At 38.3% G+C, this 20,340-nt stretch overlaps 2 protein-coding genes across 2 annotated transcripts in view; both read right to left on the bottom strand.

The window, feature by feature from the left end:
• The window catches only part of LOC117786347 (fork head domain transcription factor slp1), a 32,459-nt gene extending 31,570 nt beyond the window's left edge, over window positions 1-889 (bottom strand). The window contains exon 1 of the mRNA XM_034624551.1: window positions 319-889. Coding sequence (XP_034480442.1) covers window positions 319-889 — 571 coding nt within the window. The remainder of the gene's footprint in view (window positions 1-318) is intronic.
• A 5,135-nt stretch (window positions 890-6,024) lies between these two features.
• LOC117786303 lies at window positions 6,025-16,711 on the bottom strand. The gene is made up of 5 exons (XM_034624491.1): window positions 16,603-16,711; window positions 10,928-11,067; window positions 10,276-10,738; window positions 7,043-9,993; window positions 6,025-7,008 (listed from the first exon to the last, which is right to left on the bottom strand). The coding sequence occupies exons 1-4, from the start codon at window positions 16,709-16,711 to the stop codon at window positions 7,115-7,117; spliced, it is 3,591 nt and encodes a 1,196-aa protein (XP_034480382.1). The 3' UTR covers window positions 6,025-7,008; window positions 7,043-7,114.
• Window positions 16,712-20,340: the final 3,629 nt, after the last annotated feature.

The following is a 20,340-nucleotide window of genomic DNA, read 5'->3' as shown; positions in this document are numbered from 1 at the left end:
GTTGCTGCTGCTGTTGCAATTGCTGCTGTTGCTGATGGTACTGCAGCGATAAGTTGCCCTGATGCTGCTGCTGATGCTGGTAGCGATATGTTGCTGCCGTTGTCATAGCCAATGAGTCCTTAGCCAACGCTGTGGCAGCTGCAGTTGCATGTTGATTGCCCTGCAACATCATTGGATGCTGCTGTTGCTGTTGTTGCTGCTGCTGTTGTGCTGCCTCTGGCATGATGGGAAAGTAGGTGGCATGTGGCTTAAATAACTGTGCATAGAATGCAGCTGCAGCTGCAGTGTTGAGCTGCTGATAAGGATGCATCCCATAACCTTTGACATGTCCCTGCAAAGCTGCCGCTGCCTTTGAGCGTCCGATAAGTGTGTTGCTGTGGTTGTTGCTGCTGCGTCTCAAGCGTCCCGTTGTCTCGCCAATTGTTAAATCCTCCGCATACGGATCCAATGCCCAATAGTGGCCACGTCCTGGATCATCCAAAGCACGTGGAACACGCACAAAACACGGATTCAAACTAAGATTGTGACGTATGGAATTTTGCCAAACACTTTTGTGATTCTGATAATAAGCAAAATTATCAGCTATCCATTTGCAGATGCCACTCAACGTTAGACGCTTCTCTGGACTTCTCCTAATGGCCATCACAATTAGAGCACTGTACGTAAAAGCTGGCTTGGCATCCGACTTGTCATTGTTATTGTTGTTGTTGCCAGAAGTTGATGGATTCGTGGTATTTGTAGTGCCATCATCGGAGGAGGCATCCTCGGAGCTGTTGCACGAATCACTCGGACTCGAGCTGAGATAATACTCATGTCCCTTCTCACGTTTGTCCTTCGAGAGTAACGATCTGATCGAGAAACTTGACTGAAAAACAGGTGATGTATCCATCGTTTTATCGATTTCTAGAACTTTTCTTCAACTTTGATCTGTTCACTTCAAGTGTCTGCAATGAACTGTGACAATTTATTGTTTTGTCTGTCGTATTTATTCTAACCAACCTCATCCAGCTGTGGGGATTACGTATATATCCCGATTTGCGCCATAGATTAGTTTTGGCTGCCCTTCGACTAATTCCATCGTTTTTGGCTAAATGCACAGATCAATGAAATCCAAAGCCGTCGGATTCCATTCAGTGATCCCACAGCACGCACAAGCAATGGGATTAGTCAATCGCTTTTTAAATTGGATTATTTCTACCTGCCCACCCCAGCAGTTACTCCCAACAATCCCTAACCCTATCTAGGCCTGGCTTACATCCATTCCGTTTTCTCAAATCGCGAAATGTTTGTAAATGTTCACGGTTTTTCGTCTTTTGCAATTTTCCATAATTTCAGCTTATGATTCAGGTATTCTTCCCTTTAGATACTTTAAATATCTATACTTTTCCCCAATTTTCGTATTTTTTTAAAGCCTCTTAACTATTGACCTTTCGCTCAATCGATTAAGACACATATAGGTCAAAAGATACTTATATTTTTTATCAACCCATTGAGATATTCCAAAATCGAAATAATATTCTCCGTCAAGAACCGAATACCGAAACGTTTGTACCGGTACGGATGTGGTAAAGTTGCTAGGTCAAAGAATTGTCCAACTTTCAACTGTCATTACTTGATTAAAACTGAATAGATTTTCAAACGGAATGTCGTTTTGATCATGATTTGGCCTCTAAATTCATTCTGTATTCAATTTTTGTTAATTTAGAAAGTTTTATTATTTTTGACCCAGATTCGATTTTGATGCTAAGGGTCCCCCCTTTGAAATTTTGAAAATTCAAAATTTTAAATCTCAAGTTTTCACTTTTAATCAACTCCTTATATCGTAATTAGTATAAAACAACACTTTAAACTTGATTCTGAGACCTTTCATTTTTTTTGTAAAAAATCATGTGAAATTGAACAAAAATTTTGACTTGTAAAGTGGTTAAATCCAAAGTACGACCAACTTCAAACTGTCATAACTTGATCAAAACTGAACCGATTTTCAAGCGAAATGTCATTTTAATCATTACTTAGCATTTTAATTCATTCTGCATTTAAATTTTATGAAATTCATAAAAAAAATATTTTCTTCTAGATTCTACTAGATATTGATATCGATGCTATTTTTGTTTCTGTTTGATTCCCTGCTTTTAAGTGTTCTAAAAATTTATGTTCGATTCGGAAACGAAAAAGGATATATACAGAAAAATGATATATACTTGTATATATAAAAGAATTCCCAGAAAAATCCAGCTGCAAGTGGGTAAAATTAAACATTTCGGATTATAGTTCACATTTCTATCTTGCATAAATGATATCTTACGTATTATTCTACAAGTTTAAGAGAGTTTCTTTACTGTTAAAACAGATACTATCTGTAGATTTTATATCGATTCATATGGAGGATAACTTTCTCGACGAGATATCTACAATGTGTGTATGTCTGTATCTTTAAATCAACGGCTGACTGACTGCAAGGTCCTCGCTAACAAATTAGTTGCAGTTGGCTGGCGTACATTATCAGTATTTTTGGCCCAAACACATCTGCTGTATGCAACCCGTTAGTGTTGTGCTCTGTTCTGTTCTGTTGTGTTGTGTTGTGTTGAGCAAAATACATTGCCGGAACCCGTAAAGAGGCCCAAACCCCAGGGTTGTCACACCTCCCACCATATTCTCCACCCATTTTGCCGGAGGCCGAAACAAAACTTAACAATTGCACGTTAGGGGCTAGACACAGACTGCACTATCCGTGGCATCCAAGGTGTCTACATACACACACATATGTATTCACATATCGGTTATATATTGTACATATATGTACTTACAGCGACCGATATTTACCTGTCGACTCTACTTGGCAATTGTCTGTGCACACTACTTACATATACTTATTATGTAATACACATATCGCACTCGTCGCTTACATGTCCTGAAAGACACATACATACTCTCACACTCACATGCACATTAGCAAAAGTTTGTACTTTCATATACCCTGTACAGTAGCTTGACGGTCACGTATACTGCTAGTGTATCTAGATAAACTCTATTTAAAAAATATCTATTTTTAATATTAGTGGCATCGATCTATTAACGTTCAGAAATATTCAATCAGTTGGAGATCTTTAAGGTCTTAATATATGTGAGGTTATGTTACACAAAGTGAGGCTATGTGTAGTGCGGCTTTTTAATGTAAAATAAAACCGACTGTAAAACTGATTAAGTCCAGCTTAGAGATCTGATTTGAAGACCCACAACGAGCTATCATTCTCACGCAGAAATAAAGTCCGACAACCCGCCTGAGATTAAAGAAAAGTCGTAAAAGTGCAAAGAATTTGGTAGAACGGGGTATTTTAGTTTCTAATAAATGGAACCACTTACAGAAACTTTACAGAAGATGTTAAATAGATTTAAAAAAAAAATTTTTTTTTTATTTTTTACTAATATTTGTAAAAAAAAAAAATTCTCAAATTTCATCTTTAAGAACCACAAAATATATTATTTGTAAGTTTGTTCCTTTTAAATATAGTTATACTACAATCAAGTTTAAATCATTATACAACACTATTTAACAAAATAATACATTTTTTCATAATTTACAGGGTATGTCTGAGGCAAGGCATCAATGCTTTGGCCATTTGCAGTTACAGTTGTTTGTATAGAAAGCGTTGCGAGGAGTCCCATAAAATACCAAACACGCTCATTAGTTTTTGCACTGTGTGAGTGTGTAAATCCGTATGTGTGTGCATACATATATGTGAGAGTGTAGTTTGGTTACTTTTTTGAAGGCATTAAAAAAGTGCAGAATTGCGTTGCTCTATAAAGCAGGCTGTAAACAAAAGCCAAATTGCATTTGGAACAAGATTATCCATGTCATAATGTCATAGCTCTCTGCACTGTACAAAAATATATGGTGATTAAGTTTTTTGTCTCAAGAATTCTACAAATTTTTCAATGTGTGCAAATAAATATCTTAATGTGTGCGAGTATTTTTTAGATCTTTTTTAAAGTTGTCTTCTTAAAAAGCTAAAATATTTAAGGCGAATATTGTTGATTTAGAGAACGGTCTTTTTTTTATCAGTGTAGGCTGATATAATATACAGGTGTACGTGTATAACTGTCGCCACCAACTGTAACTGATCCATACAGATAGATAGAAACATTTGTTTTTTTTTCTGTTTTTTTTTTTGCTTGCGATAAAGTAGCTAATGAAATGCAGTCGACAGCAAGTACAGTATATAACACTATGTGTGTACAAGTGTGGAGAGTGCATATGTGTGCATAGGTCGCCATATGGTGTATGTAAGCTGAGTGTAAGGATATGTAAGCGGCAGAGACGTGCCCTGTATGCGGATACCAAGTTGTTGTCGTTGTTGTTGTTGTTGGTGGTGTTGTTGTCAGTGTTGCTGCGTGTCCTGCAGGCTTAACGATAACATTGTGGCAATTTTATTTGCCCACAATCTGTTGTTATTCGTACGAGGCAAGAGACTTTTGCCAACAGGAAGGAAGAGAACGAATTTCAGCGGAAGGAAACACTAAAATGTTACTTTAAATAAATTGCACTACTCGTAACACCACACACACAGACACACACACACATGTATAAATACAGTGAGGTGTGTGTGTGTGTGTGTGTCTGTGTTATTTTCTCCTAAGGGAGGCCATTGCATTGGCAATGGCGTCGTCCTCGTCGGCCCAGGGGTGACATGGACAACCACAAAAGCCATCCAACACAGAGAGATACCTACTCCTTACATTGTATTGTTATTCTATATAGATACTAAGTCGTATATGTAACCTACCCACATATGAGTATGTATGTCCAATGTTACAACCCATTCGATGCAGTTTATTTATTTGGACACTGACTGACGCCCCCGCTTAGAGGGAGGGAACCAAAAGAAAACCCCGGACAAAATTTACGAGCCCTTTTAATCGATCTAAAATTAAAATCGCATGCCTAGCAACCCCCCTTGTCTAAAATAAAAAAACCCCCTAAAAAACTGCAAATGGCAACTAAAATGCAACCACAATTTTGCATTTCAAGAATGGCATCCTAATAAGCAGGTTTGTATCTAGCCTAGACTATTCTTCAATTATTCAAACAATTTACAACCCGAAAGGCCAAAGGTAAATTTATTTGTTATTTCGTTTATCTAATCTAATTGAGCTCCATTTGATTTATCAGATTGTTATACAATTTTCTAACCAATTTTTAGACCAGTATCCAAAGGGTGCACTGGAAAATACTCCAGAATTGTGTACGACCTATTGAATCTACGGACTTAGATTTATTACATATAAGGTGGTCTATTTAGCGGACGTTTGCTGAAGATTTCATTTCGATTGTTTAATAAACAGATATGATAGCTAAGATATATTTTGCTGTTTACAAACAATTTCTTTGAATGTCAACGCATTTGACGGTTCGAGTGCCACTGGTATCAATCATAACTTAAGGGATCCTATTTCTATTTCCTATAAATATTTCTGCATTAATTTTTTTTTTAATCAACAATAAGCTTAAGAAAACACTCTAAAGGAATTTTTGTACGAAATCTGGTCCCTCTAGCTCTTACATTTTTTGAACTCATTGAAATATTTACGCTGTCTAGACATTTAGAATCTATTCTTTACCTAATGCGATACAAATATTTTGAAAATTCTTTAATATATCTTCTATAGATCTTTCCGTTGATTTTTTCTAAGTGAAAATAGAATATAATGTAATTCACCTAACTATATACTTAAAGCAAGTGAATAATCCACTGCCTGGTTATAAAAAGATCATAAGTTTATATTCTAGCACAATTTTTCCTTGTCGAGGTTTCCTTTCGAACTAAAATATAGTTACTGCAACACCGACTATTGAGTTTATTATACAAAGCTTTGACTGCATTCCTACTAAAATTTTAAAATTTAATGTCAATTGCAATTTTGTGTACATATTTAATACTCACAAGTATTTTTGCCTTACCCACCTTTTAAATCAAAGCACTAGTTACCCCTTTAGCCAAGCAATAAAAAGAAAACAGTTGATTGTTTTTATATTTTTCATGATATTTTTATTGCAAACATATATAGCTTAAATATGAGTTGAAGGTATTTGCCTGGTTACTGCTTCAGAACTATCCCACTATTATATTATACTCTTAAGGATTTTCTCATAAAAGAAAACAGTTAGAATAATAATAATAATAATAAAAAAAAAGTATCAGATCAGATCAATTGTTGAGTTTTGTGAAAGCATTTTGTTTGTTTGTTCGTTGACTCGTAATTCTTTATTAAATATTTAAATACTTTTTTTTATCATACAATATTAGGTTTACGTGAGGGGGACTTAGGGCCTTCTGTAGCAGTACAATTCTTCCACAAAAAAAAAAAAAAAAAAAAAAAAACAAGTATATAGTACACACACACAGATGTGAAGTATACGCTTAGAGGCTAATTGCTTACATAATCGAGTATCACTAACAATATATATCGTTGTTTATCATATATTAGTGCAATTTTATTAATCATTTATTATATCATCATCAATATTAAATATGTATTATTATAATTATAATATTTTTTTTTTATCAATTCTCTACAAAATTTTATGCTTGTACACAAAACAACAGGTTTTTATAAATACAAGTTCAAAAAAAAAAAAGGTTTCTGGGAGGCGGGGCTAGGAGGGGTATTTTCATCGTTATTTATATAAATCGATATATATATCGATACATCTATTTTTTTAAATATATATTTAATGTATATATAAAAAAAAAATGCTAGTTGATCCATCTAATATTTGATATTAGCCTAGTAAAAGTATTGTTATTATTATAATAATTATTATTATTATTTATTATGAGCGCTGCGAATTAGCTGATCGATAAGTTATCGATTTATCGATAAGTTATCGATTTATCGATAAATACTTTTAATGATTATGAGCAATGCTGTAGTCCTAAGTGTTTCTTTTTTTTTCTTCTTCTATTATTTTTAGCCTGATATTGCATGAATGAACTTGTTGTGATTTTCACGACGATCCTTTCTTACTTCCCACTGTTCTCGGTTCCATTCGTTCCATCCGCTCCATCCTTTAATGATAAAATGCCAGCGCCTTGGCATAGTACGAGGTACATGGTCATGATATGCGATCTGGAGATTGCCGCTGATTCTGGCCTCCCTCCTCGCCTCCTCCCGCTGCCTGCATATGCAGATGATGGGAGTGCGTGTGTCCATCATATACGGGTGAACCAGATGCCGAGCCACCAGAGCGTGGTCGTAATCCCATCAAAGTGTTGACACCCACACCAAGATTACCAGCAGCAGCTCCAACCACTGGCGGTGTTATCGAATGCTGGGAATTCGAATCGGAAGATGTGCGTCGGCAGAAGGGACTCAGCGCACTGGCGCCGGCGGCGAGCATGTGGGGCGTCAAGTGTGGGAAGCGCGGCAGACGGGAGAGGCCGGGGAAGAGCAGTGGATTGCCGGCGTGATTGAGCAGCGGATTGAGACGCGGATCGGTGGCAGCAATAAAGGCATTCGCATTTGCATTGGCATCCGCGAAGCCAGCTGGCAACTGGCCATGTCCACCATGTCCATGTCCATGCCCATGTCCATGTCCATGTCCATGTGCAAAACGATGTTGCAGTGCCTCAAAGCAGAGTGGCATGCTCAAGCCGTGAGCATGTGCACCCGCACAGATTCTCGCCAGGATCTCTGCCTGTATTCCCGCCGCACCAAGTGAGGCGCCAGCAGCTGCCACACCACCTGCACCTGCACCACCTGCACCTGGTCCAACTGCTCCACCTGCAGCAAATGCTTTATTATTATTGATATTCATCAATTCCAGCAATGAATCGGGTGGCATTAACATATTATGCTCATCGCTGGTGGAGAGCAGCTTGCGATGCAAGTTGAGATTGGAGCTGTGACGATCGCGACTGCGTTTGGAGGGGAATGCGGCGTTGCAGCCATCGATGTTGCACTTGTGGTGCAGCTTGAGGTGCACGCTTTGGTAGTGGGTCTTCAAGTGGAAGTGATTCTGAAAAATGTCACCGCAGGCGGTGCACTTTAATGGATTCTCCTTATCGATGGGCACCTCTGGTTCCGGTTCCGGTTCCGGCTCTGGTTCCGGTTCTGGTTCCGGCTCTGGTTCCGGTTCTGGTTCCGGTTCCAGCTCCGGCTCGTTAACTGCAGCGTTTATCGATTTCGTTATCGCTTTCAAGTTGCCATTGGCATCGCCGCTTTTCTCAGTCATTATGATGTTGTTGTTGTTCTTGGTAAGACAGTCGGCTGCAGTGCGTCCATAGATGGCATCATCATCGCCCAGCAGCTCCTGCTTGATGCGCAAGTAACGATTCTCATCCGCATCGGCGCCGTAGCTCAAGGCCAGCTCATCCAGCGGCTCCTGCTTGATCATCGATCCTCCAGCTGTGCTCAGTGATAGATCCAAAGTGCCAGTTTGCGTCTGCTCCCGTTCCCCTTCCTGCTCCTGCTCCCGCCCGTGTTCGTGTTCGTTTTCGTGTTCGTGCTCATCGTCCAGCTCCGTTTTGATCAGCGATTTGCCATCGATCGTGTAGGGCGTTAGGGGTGGTGAGGGTATCGCCTTGGTGGATTCACTGGAGGAGCTGTTTAGCACCTCGGCTTCTTTGGCTGCTGCCGCTGTGGTCTCTGTCGCCGTCTCCGTCGCCGTCTCCGTCTGCGTCTCCGTCGCATCCAACTCATCGTTGAGCTTGATCTTCTTGATGGACAAATCGGCGGCAACATCATAATTATCCAATGAATTGTCACAGGAATTCTCATCGGATTGCACTGTACATCTGACTGGATTTTGACTCTTGCGCTTTCTCTTGCTCGCTGGAGTCTGGCCGTGAGCATGCGCCGAATCCGTTAGACTCTGCGAATCCTCATGCTGACCATCATCCACATCCGGACACGGTTCCGGTTCCGGTTCCGTTTTACTCAAGCATGGACTGTGCGGTTGTTGTTGTTGTTCTTTGGTTTGACTGTGACTGTGACTGTGACTGTGACTCAGACTGTGACTGTGACTGTGACTGGAGATGGCCGATGTGGAGCGCTCATCGCTCTCATTGTCATGGTCGAGCATATAATCATCGTGGCATTGTTTATCCTTATCCGGTATACTCTCGAGCTCATCGCCAACAACAACAATGCCATCGCCATCCGGATCGTCATCGTCATCATCGCCATCGGGATCATCATCGTCATCATCATCATCGTCGGGCATACGTATCACCTCGAGTATCTCATCATCGTCATCATCAACATCATCATCCTCCATGTCCTCGCCCGCTTCCAATCTCGCCTTACGTCGCTGTCCCTCAAATCTGCCCAGCATGCCGTTATTATTATCCATATATGAACGTTGCAGATACTCCTGGCCATGCTTCAGCTCCATGCCACCGAGCGCATGATGCCGCAAATCCGGCGGTGGCGTCAACAGCGGAAAACTGCCAAACGCACCCAATCCGGCCATAATACCATTTGGTGCCTGCAACAACAATGGATGCGGCTGCGCACTGCGTCCATCGTGCGGCGAGATCTTGCGTCGCAGATGCGGTGAATGCAACTTGGGATTGGGATTCGCACTGTGGCGATTCCGCGAACGCCGCGAGCTAAACATCATGCTGCAACCGTCCACCGTACACTTGTGCATCTCGCGCAAGTGCACCGCCGAAAAGTGGATCTTGAGGGCGCCCTTGTCGCAGAATGTCTTCAGGCACACATTGCACTGCACCCGCTTCTTCCCGGTCACGGGATTGATGAACTGTGTACCGAGATTAGCGGGCATTGTGCCCCATTGCCGCTTGCTGCCGCCGGGTGAGTGTCCGGATTTGCGACTTGCCCGTAGATTCGAGCCCGTGGCGAGCGCCAGTCGTGTCATGCGCTGTGAATTGCTGGAGGATGAAGCTGCTCCTGCTGCTGTTGTGGAGGAGGATTTGTCGGCGCTCAAGTGACGAGATTTGTTGTTGTCCTCCGGGCATGTGGTTGGCGCTGCTTTCGGTTGATGATGATGATGCGTATGATGATGATATTGGTTATGACTGTGACTGTGAGCGTGACTGTGAGCGTGACTGTGACTGTGATTTATTTGCGTTGGCGAGTGACTCCGACTGTGACTGTGTTCGGTGGCGCCTCCGCTGTTCGCTTGTTGCTGCTGCTGTTGCTGTTGTTGCTGCTGCTGCTGCTGTTGCTGCTGTGATGTTGCTGTTGGTGGCGGTGGCGGCGGCGGTGGTGGCAAGTGATAAGGCAGCGTATGTCCCGCCATTGCCATTGCACTGAAGAACTGATTGCTTTGTGCCGCTGCCGCCGCTGCAGCCGCTGCCGCTGCAACCGCAGCGCTTTTCTCTCCCGGCGTTGTTGCCTCATTGATGCGTCGCCGCGCTTGGGCCAACACGGCCGCCTGTTGCACCGCCTGCTGTTGCAAGTGCACCGCCTGCTGATGATGATTGTGATGCTGCTGCTGATGATGATGTTGCACATAGTCGACGGCGGTGGTGTTGCTGGCATTTGGCGGTGGCGCCGCAAATGCATTGATTTTGCGAAAATCAAATGGTTGCATATTCTGCAAATCGCTCAACGGATTCAATTGCACTGTGCTCATGCTCGTCGTTGTCGCTGCTGGCGGCGTTACTCTATCCCGTTCCCGTTCCCGCTCGGTGGGCGTGGCCGTCGGCGAGGAGGCGGAGGCGGTGGGCGGGTTGCGAAAATAGCTGGCTGACAGTTTTTGATGCAGCTGCGACTGCAAATGCAAAAAGTGCGCGTTCATGCAATGCGAAGGTGATTGAGATTGAGATTGCGACTGAGATTGAGACTGAGACTGAGATTGAGTTGTTGCATGCCGCGTGGATAGCGGCAGCGGCAGCGTTAGCGACAGCGGCAACGGCAACGTCGACGGCGGCGGCGAGCTGCGTCGACTCGGTGTCATAACCATGGAGCTGCTGCCGCTGCTGGGACTGCTCACACGTTGTTGTTGTTGTTGCTGCTCAATCTGTTCCGACTGCGGCAATCGATGGTGCTCATGTCCAAGCGGCAGCGGCAGCGTATATCGATAACCGCTCAGCAGCAAGCCTGAATAATCGGAATAATCGATTGCACTCGTTGTATACTCTATGCTGCGATTACGCGTTGTCTGCTGCGGATGCGAATGCGAATGCGGATGCGAATGTTGATGCGAATGCGAATGCGAATGCTTCTCCTGGCCAATATTCATCAAGAAGAGGAAGAAGCGCGCCTTTTTTTTTTGGGGGTTTTCAAAAAAAAAAAAAAAAACACTACTAGACGTAAGCTATAAGATAGTTGTTGTGACGTTTCGGTAGACTAGATATAGAGTATCTATATATATATATATATTTAGATATATCTATTCAGATATTCAGTTTTGTAATTGCTAATTGATTCGTTGTCCGTGTTTCCAATTGATCTGGATGCTGTAATGATAAAGAAAATAAAGCTAAATTAGAAATGAAAGCACTTTAAATATATTGTTATCAAGATAACGATAAATATAAAATGAAAATAGACAGACTTTTGTGAAACTTAAGAACAACACAGTGCTTTTAAAATTTGTACACTACTCTTTCCATATTGAAACAAAAAAAAAAAAAAATCCATCACAGCCACCAATTTTAAGATACAATATTCTCTTTGATGTTTAACAGTTCCTTTTATTATCATAAATCATTCCAGCTAATTTCATTCAGATCGGTTAAATATAACAGCTTGAATAGCTGTTTAAGTTTTAATAGAATGAGAGTTTAAAACTTCTAGATACATTAAATAAGCATATATTTAAATTAAGTAATTTACAGAATATGCAGAATATATATAAACATGTTAGATAATGACAATTGTGCTGAAGATCGAAAATATTTTTGTAATTTCCTTTACACGCTATTTATAACCAGTGAAATCCAGTACGAGATTTGCAGGGTATATACAAGTAATAAGAACTGAGCTGTTAAACATAACAAGTCAATAAGAAACGCAAAGTTAATTCTAGTCATAGAATCAAATCGAAACCAATAAAGTTTACGGTTTCGGTACCGGTACGTTCCGAAATAACTATTTCGGTAAAAGGTTCTAATTCAGTCTTCTTCTTTCGGTAAGGAGTTGATTAAAAGCAAAAACTTGAGATATATAATGTTGAATTTTCAAAATTTCAAAGGGGGGACCCTTACCATAAAAGTGGAAGAATGGCTATGATGGTCGAAAAAATATAAAAAAAAAATTTAAATGCAAAAAATTTAAATGCAGTATGAATTAAGAGATAGAATCATGACCAAAATGGCAATCCGATTGAAAATCGGGTCAGTTTTCTTTAAGTTATGACAGTTGGAAATTTGTCAACTTTTTGACCTAGCAACTTTACCACAACCGTACCGGTACAAGCGTTTCGGTTTTCAATTCTTAAAAGAGAATTAATATCGGTTACGATTTCAGTTTCGGTACTAAAAATTAAATGGTTCCGATTCCGGTTCCAATGTTATTCCCTGATTCTAGTTTAAGAAGACTTTCTTTCACATGTTGCTAAGTCTGACATACACTTTCGCTATGCAATGCTTACAGGGTATACCAATAATGCTAATAACCGCCTTGTTATGAACTAGACTAACCCCATTATTAATGCCATTAGTAACAAAAATAAATGAATGTTTATCATGGTCAATGCTGTAGGTAAGTTAGGTGAGTTCTCTCTCTCTCTCTCTCTCTCTCTCTCTGTCACCTCCTAACTGCCTCTCTTTCGCACGGCGACTCTCTGATGAGCTGAGAAGCAGTCGCTGTCACTGTTGCTTGTCTCCACGTGAAACATTGTCCACTGGGCCGATGCTCAAGGAGTTCCACCGAAAACGCCTAACGAAGTGGCCAAAAGACCTCCCAGGCGTGTGTGCGTGTGTGTGTGTGTGTAAATATGATTATTGAAAAGAAAAATAAGAATAATGATGTGACAAATTCGGAGTGGACACTTCAACAATTTCGAGAGCGCGTCCAAGATCGGACGTTGGCTTTGCCACACGGCACACGGACACACAGAGTGGACATTTGGTTGCGTTACGAGCGGCGTGACAAGACAATGTACACACACACGCACACACGCACACATATATCCAATACTTATTTGAGTGCCCAGAGCATAAGAAGAGAAAGAGCAAGAGGAAGAGAGCAACGCTCTGACGATCTTCGTGCTTGTCGACCATGGCCACTTCCACTTCAAATTCTCATGTCACATTCTTGTGCGCCGGCACAAGAGTCGATCTCGATGTCTCGATGTCTAGCCAAAGACCGCCATGGTACCAGATCCCCTACCCCTACCCCTATCGCTACCTTCCCCCTTCTTCCCCTATACAACACAAGCAAACTCAGCTCGTGATCGAGATCGCGATCGCGATCGCGTTGTGCGTTGCGCGTTCGCTTCTGACGATCGTCGATCGTTGGATACGCAAATTATGATTGGGATCGGCAGCGTCATCGTCATCGACATCGACATCGACATCGTTGTCGTCGTCGTCAATCGGACAACTCTAAATGGTAAGCTGTATTAGCTGATCATTAAGTAACGATGCGTGAGAAAATTTTGACTAATATTATTTAAATAGATATACGGAATCTCCGACTTAAGCCTGTTTATAGCAGTTGTCGATCTTGTCTATCGTATGCACATTAAAAACGGCTTAAACAGCTTGCGAATTATAGACGTAGACAAGTAGAAAACAGGTAAATACCGCAACACTATTTAAAAAAGGCTGAAAATTAAGTAATTGGTCTCAAAACTAAGAATTATTGTCTGACAAATAAGCCAAAATATAGAGAAAACATGTTGATTTGAAGATGAAGAATAACCGATCTTTTTTTAATATATTAATATATCACTTTAAATTAAGTTATTGGTCTCAAAACTAAGAATTATTGTCTGAGAAATAAGCCAAAAATATAGGGAAAACATATTGATTTGAAGATGAATAATAACCGATCTTTTCTTAATATATTAATATTTCACTTTTGATTTACTCTCAACTTTTTCTAAAAATACTTCAATAAAAATATATGAATTAAATGTTCTTTTGATAAGTATTTAGTCAATTTAGCACTGTCTGTTTTTTTTTTTTTTTTTTTTGTACACTTCTATGTTGATCTTAGTAACTTTAGAAGTTAGTGATCTTAAATTTTGTATGTAACATTCAGAAAATGTATTCATACTGAAAATGTTGTCACTTGGCGTAATAAACTAAAAATATATTATAAAACTAAGGATCAGAGTGTAAAACGAAAAGTGGAATTTATTGCTCATTGACTAAAAGGTGTTAAATTGGTTTGAATTTATATTTTTGTGTAATTAATTCACATTGATTATGATAAAAAGAATAATAATTAATTCTATTGTTGCAAAAAAAGTCTATAAATTGTTAGGTCTAATTTAAAGGGTATTCTACTAGTTAAAAATGCTGCTACAATTGCCATTGCCAAAAGAAAAAAAAAACAACAGAAATCTACACAGAGTTGTCAAGTGCTCACGAATGTCACATTCAGTAAAGTAAATGACTTTGTTATTGACAAACTTCGAGTAAAGAAACATGAACGTGTTATGGATGTGTACAAATACTTAATAAATATATATATATATATACAAGATATGTCATACATATGTATGCAGCTATAAACTCGTATTGTTTCGATTACTACAATTGCCAGTTATCGTTGTTGTTGTTGTTGTGGTTGTTGTTGTTGTCTGTGGGCAGTTTGCATGACATATGTCATCTCGGCAAGTAATTTAAATACTGCACAAATTGTATTTTAATTGCCACCTGTTTGTAATGTTGTTGTTGTCATTGCTATTGCTCTTGTTGTTGCTGTTATTGCAATGACATTTATTTCGATTACACCAAGCTCAGAGCACAGTTTACAGTCCTCAGTTCTCAGTTCTCAGTTCTCAGTTCTCAGTCCCCAGTCTCAAGTCGCAACCAGAACCCAAAGAGATGCTGACCAAGTTTTAATTGCTTTTGGTTAATATTTTTGCTTTATTTCTATCCCACTCTTTTACACGTTCTCTTCTCTCTCTTTCTTCCCCGCTCTAACTGTGTCGATTTTTATTTAAAACTCTTGCCAAACGAGTTCTCAGTTCCTCGTTTATCTCTGTGTATCTATATAATCATATTTATGTAATTATTTCTGTCATTGTCAATACTCGAGCTAAGGTGACATTTTAGTGCTATTATTTTCGATCAACTAGTAATCGTTAACCCTGTATTGACTGCGGGGCTTTGAATGGACTTGAATTTAATTTTAATTTATAGCTAATATATTTAATATTTTTTTTTTTCTTACAAACAAAACTATTTATCATTATTCCTATTAGCAAAAATTTGTAATTTATTTTAATTTAAGATTGAAATATTATTTACAATATTTATCCAGACTTATTAATTTAAAGTTGAATTGGAACAATCTTTAATTGGCGCTCGAATATAATTAATTGAAAAAAAAAAAAAAAAAAAAAAATATTTTGTTAAGGCTTAATACCCTTTCTTCAAAACGCCCTGCAATCTTCTTTCAAATTGTCAATGTCAACATTTTGGCTTTTCCCATGCTGAAACCATTCAAAGCTTCATTCCACAATTAATTAATAATTTGATACAGAGTTTCTTGACGGAATTTTAAATTGCTTTAGGTAAGATGACATATGTTAATCTATTTGATTTTGAATTTGGTTCATTCTAATGAAAGTCCTGCCTTCACTTTCCATGGAAATTCATTAAAATTTCATAATTTTGTGTGACCACAAAATTAAAAAAAAAAAAGAAACCTTCAGCGAATTCGTGAGAGGCAGAAAGAAGAAGCGTTACCATGGCCAAGACACCAATCATCTTTATTGGGCTTTGGAACATATATTCTGTTTTTGTTTTTTTTTTTTTTTGTTTTAACGCATTCCGAAGGCCATAAAGCAGAAGCCATAAATGCGTGTTAAAGTCGACCAACAAAATAATATTATTTTGTTGTTGTTGTTGCTGTTGTTGCTGTTTTTGTTTATTTCATTTTTGTTGGTCGAAATGTCACCCATTAAACGAACCGAAATGTGCCAAGATCCCAAAGATTCCAAAAGATCCCAGAAGCGACAGCGTGTCTGATTCTCACACGCTCTCTCTCTCGCTCTCTCGCTTTGTGTCTTGCTCTGTCTCTCTATTTTGTAAAACTTAATTTATTAAACACATAAAAAGTGTCAACACGGCTTGCTGCATATAAAATATGTTGGTCAAGCCAGCCGACCCAGCTAACGTTTAAGCCACATTGTGGCTGTCGAGAGTCGCAGTGGTTTTGTGTGGCAGAAAGGGGTGAGGTGGGGAGTCGCCACACCGCACCGCATCGCATCGCATCACTTCAGTTTTGATTATGAACGCCTCCGATCGCCTCTGATCGCCTCCGACTGCCGCCGAACAAAGCTTAACAAAGTGATTTCAAAAAAAAAAAAAAAAAAAAAAAAAATTGTATTTTTTTTAATATGCAAATCGCTTTAGGATCGTTGACGGACGCCGCTGTTGCAACCACAACCATAATAATAATAATAATAACAACAACAGAGCGCCAATACAGCGACTGAGCTGGAACTGAGACCATGTGAATGCTCAATGGAAAAGGACACGAACACGAACATGAACATGCTCAGGGAGTTGGAGTTCAAGTCGGAGTTGAAGTTAAAGCTGAACACGGCGACAAAATACATATTCATATACACAATCATATTTTGCCTTAGCTTTGAGTTTCGACTCTGGCGCTACTCGAGTCCTCCTTATCCGGACCCAATGTCTCAGCGGATCAGTTGTGATCTTCCTGAAGGGGACACAACAGCAAGAAGACGACGACAAAATAAAAATATAAAACAGGCACAGCAGGAGTCGAAACATTGTACGCATTGTTCACAGCTTTGTCCAGTCAACTCCTTGGATCACTGATCGCAATTTGGACCTAAAGGTTGTGTAATTGAATCAAGTCTGGATCAACAGATTCGAGTGTCGAAATAAAAGCAGAAGGAACAGTATGAGAGCGGAGTAGAGGGATAGACAGAGATAAAGTGTGATTTTGGCACTATAGTTGAAGTAGATGAATGATGTGTTAGAATGCAAATTATTTGACAGTAAAAGAAATCATTGAGTAGAGCATGATTATAGTAATTATTAACTGTAGTAGTGTGGGAGTAGGTTACTTATTTTAAAACCTTAGAAAGGTTTTCTACAGACGAGAATTGTATTTTTGATTAATGAAAAATATATATTAAAACGGATAAAATCATTGTAGAGATAATAAGAAATTAGTTAAATATTTTTGGAAATGTTTTTCATATATCAGCTATAGATTTTCTGCAGAGAGGATTTTTTATTTGTCCAAAAAGAGAATCATAATTCAATTTATTTTTTTTTACTGATCAGTTTATTTAACATATCTATTTTCTTAATGTTGTCTTTTTAGAATTCTACCAATGTATTGGCTTAATCAAGGCATTGCAATTAACTTTTTCATTTCAAATGTGTCTCAAACTCAAAGCAAACAGAAAATAGAGAAACCAATTTAAAGCCAAGAGCTAAACCTGCTACACATTGTACACGCCCCTTTTGCTTGTGGCATCAACAACTTGACGACAAATTTATGAGTTATGATACGTTCACTCGAAACACTGTCTATACGCAGAGAGACCCTATAGAGACTGAGAGACAAACAGAGAGACAAAACTCGTAAATACTTACGAGCCAATATAAAAAATCATTTGTGTTGAAGGAAGAAGTTCAAAGCGAATGAAACAAAATAAAAACGAGACGAGACGAGACGAACTTAACCTAACTGAACTAAACCGAACTGAACTGAACTGAACAGAAGAGCCATTCTTATTTCATATTTCTTATATCTTCAATCTTATGTCTTATATCTTATATTGTAGCCGGGAGCGAAACAAACGATTGATTGAAGGCAAAATGCGGCGGCTTTGTTCATGTGCTACAACCATCGCATTTAATGAGATTTATATCAGTTTTTAATAGCTTTGTGACTCTATTGTGTTTGCTTTTACCTCTCTTCTTCCCCTCACTTCTTACAATTCTCTCTCTGTCGCTCTTCACTTAAATTAAGCGAATCTCAGACTTATATTAAAAGCCATCAAAATAAGTCTGTTGTAACATTGTCAAAATGTGATCGGCAATCGATTGAAGCATAGATCCACAATGATAACAGATCTATCAAAAATATTTGGCAATCGATACTTACATATAGAGTAAGCTGCATCAACATCGAATTCAACATCTGCAATAAGAAGAAAAAACCAAATTAAGTTAGTTTTCTTATATTAGTTTATTTCTATCCGATTATTATCATTCAATGACAATCGGCTGACCGTGTTTATGGTGAATTCGACACAAATCGAATGCCTCGAAATGGTGTTAATTTAAATCAAATGACAAAATATAATAAACGACCATAAAATTTAATCCGAGTGTTCTCTAAAACGATACGAGAAATGTGCTAAATGCCTCGACAAACATAAGATTCCACGACATCAGTCAACTGAGAATAGCAATTTTTACAAGATGTTGAATTTTGTACACCCTTTATCAAAATCTTGATGAATATTTTATTTTTTTTTTAAATTTTTTGTTATTTCATAACTTTAGTTGAATATAAATTAAATTGATTTTTGTATTTTAGATATTTTAGCCTTTATTGAACCTTTCTCAAAAATTGAAATTTAATTCTTTATTCATTGAATATATACAGGCCTGTTCCGGTTTTCACTTCCACTTTTGGTGAATTTCTAAAAATGTGTTTTCTGACATTGCACTTATTCTAAGTACTTTAAAGATATATTTTTTTTACATTATCAGACCTAAATTCACCAACTCAAGGGGAATTCAATACGCAAAATATTTCCAAAAGGAAATTATAACAGGTTAAAGAATTTCACTTCCGATAATTCTTGCCGAAATTGGAAACCGGAACAGGCCCGATAGATTATTAATTGTGTTTGCCAAACTATAAATTTTGTAGATCTTCTTTCATTTTCAGATGTTTATTAACTATCGTTTTTTCAGTTATTACTTCCAAATTAGTCTCATAATTTTCTATCATAATCTTCTATAGCTATAATCGATATAAAATGAGCATACCCGATAGACAAACTCGAAAACGATTACAAATTCGTAGCTGAGTTGACAGCGTATGACACAAAGTAGAAAATGAAAACCAATCAAACTAGCTAATCAAATATTATTGTCATTAGCACCAAAAATTTAAACGGCTTATTAGCAGTACCATTTAGGTGTTTTTGTCAGTTTTCGGGGCATTGTTGTGTGAATGCATTTCAGCAAGAGTTTGCACGACTATAGCTATACCCTCTAATCAAAGGAAATAAAGTAAGCTCAGACATGCTTGTTATCAGTTTTAATATAATTGGAGATTCAACAAAGTTGATTTGAAGTAAGTAACAGGGTATATTATAGTCATGACTAAATCATATTGATGTATCGTTTTTCTCAACTTTGTTTGCCTTCAAGAACTGGACAGTTAGCAGCTTAAATTCGTTTTTAACTATGCAAATATTGTAACAATCAATTAGCAATATTATCAAATGTGTATTATATTTCTAAATAAGCACATGTCAACTTTGAAGAATCATCATGCATGAAGCTACTGCTCCTAACGGCTTACGAAGACGATGCCAAAATTGCTGACGATCTGTTGATCCCACGACTTTTCTTCGCCGAGGTGTGCTCAAAAAGTATTGGGAGAGAGTAGAGAATGGTAAAAGTCTATTGTTGATTAGACTTAATTTTGACAGATATTACATTTTTTTTTTTTTTTTAAATTTACATTGCCTTTATTATTGAATCTTCTCCAAGGGAGACTAACAATAAGTTTATCAAATCAATCAGATATAACAATTAAACTCTAGAAATTATAATTATTTTTAAAAAAATAATTTATTACAATCAGAGAAGCAATCGAAATATATATTGTCAATAATTTTAAATTCCAGTTATAGCATGTCTTAACGCGACAGATTGTTTAAATTAAATTGAACTACTACAATTTGCAAAAATGTTATGCTTTGTCAGATTTAGCAATACATTTTAATAAACCCCAATTTTTATAAAATTCTTAATTCAAATTCGACAAAAACAATCGAATCTTGCAGAAAAAACTTGTATTTCTATACATTTAATTTCTGGTTAAAACTTGCAGTTACTTCTCAAACCAACCTGCAGTTGAGTACGACATGAAATGGACTTGTCAGTTGATAAGTTAATGGCAATGCGACTGCTTGACAAAATGTCCTGCCGACCATATGCGACTCAACGTTCAACTTGA

This window comes from Drosophila innubila, chromosome X (assembly GCF_004354385.1).
Source record: "Drosophila innubila isolate TH190305 chromosome X, UK_Dinn_1.0, whole genome shotgun sequence".
Classification (NCBI taxonomy): Eukaryota; Metazoa; Arthropoda; class Insecta; order Diptera; family Drosophilidae; genus Drosophila; species Drosophila innubila.
Note: the sequence above shows the minus strand (reverse complement) of the source record. Positions and strands in the feature narration are given on the sequence as shown.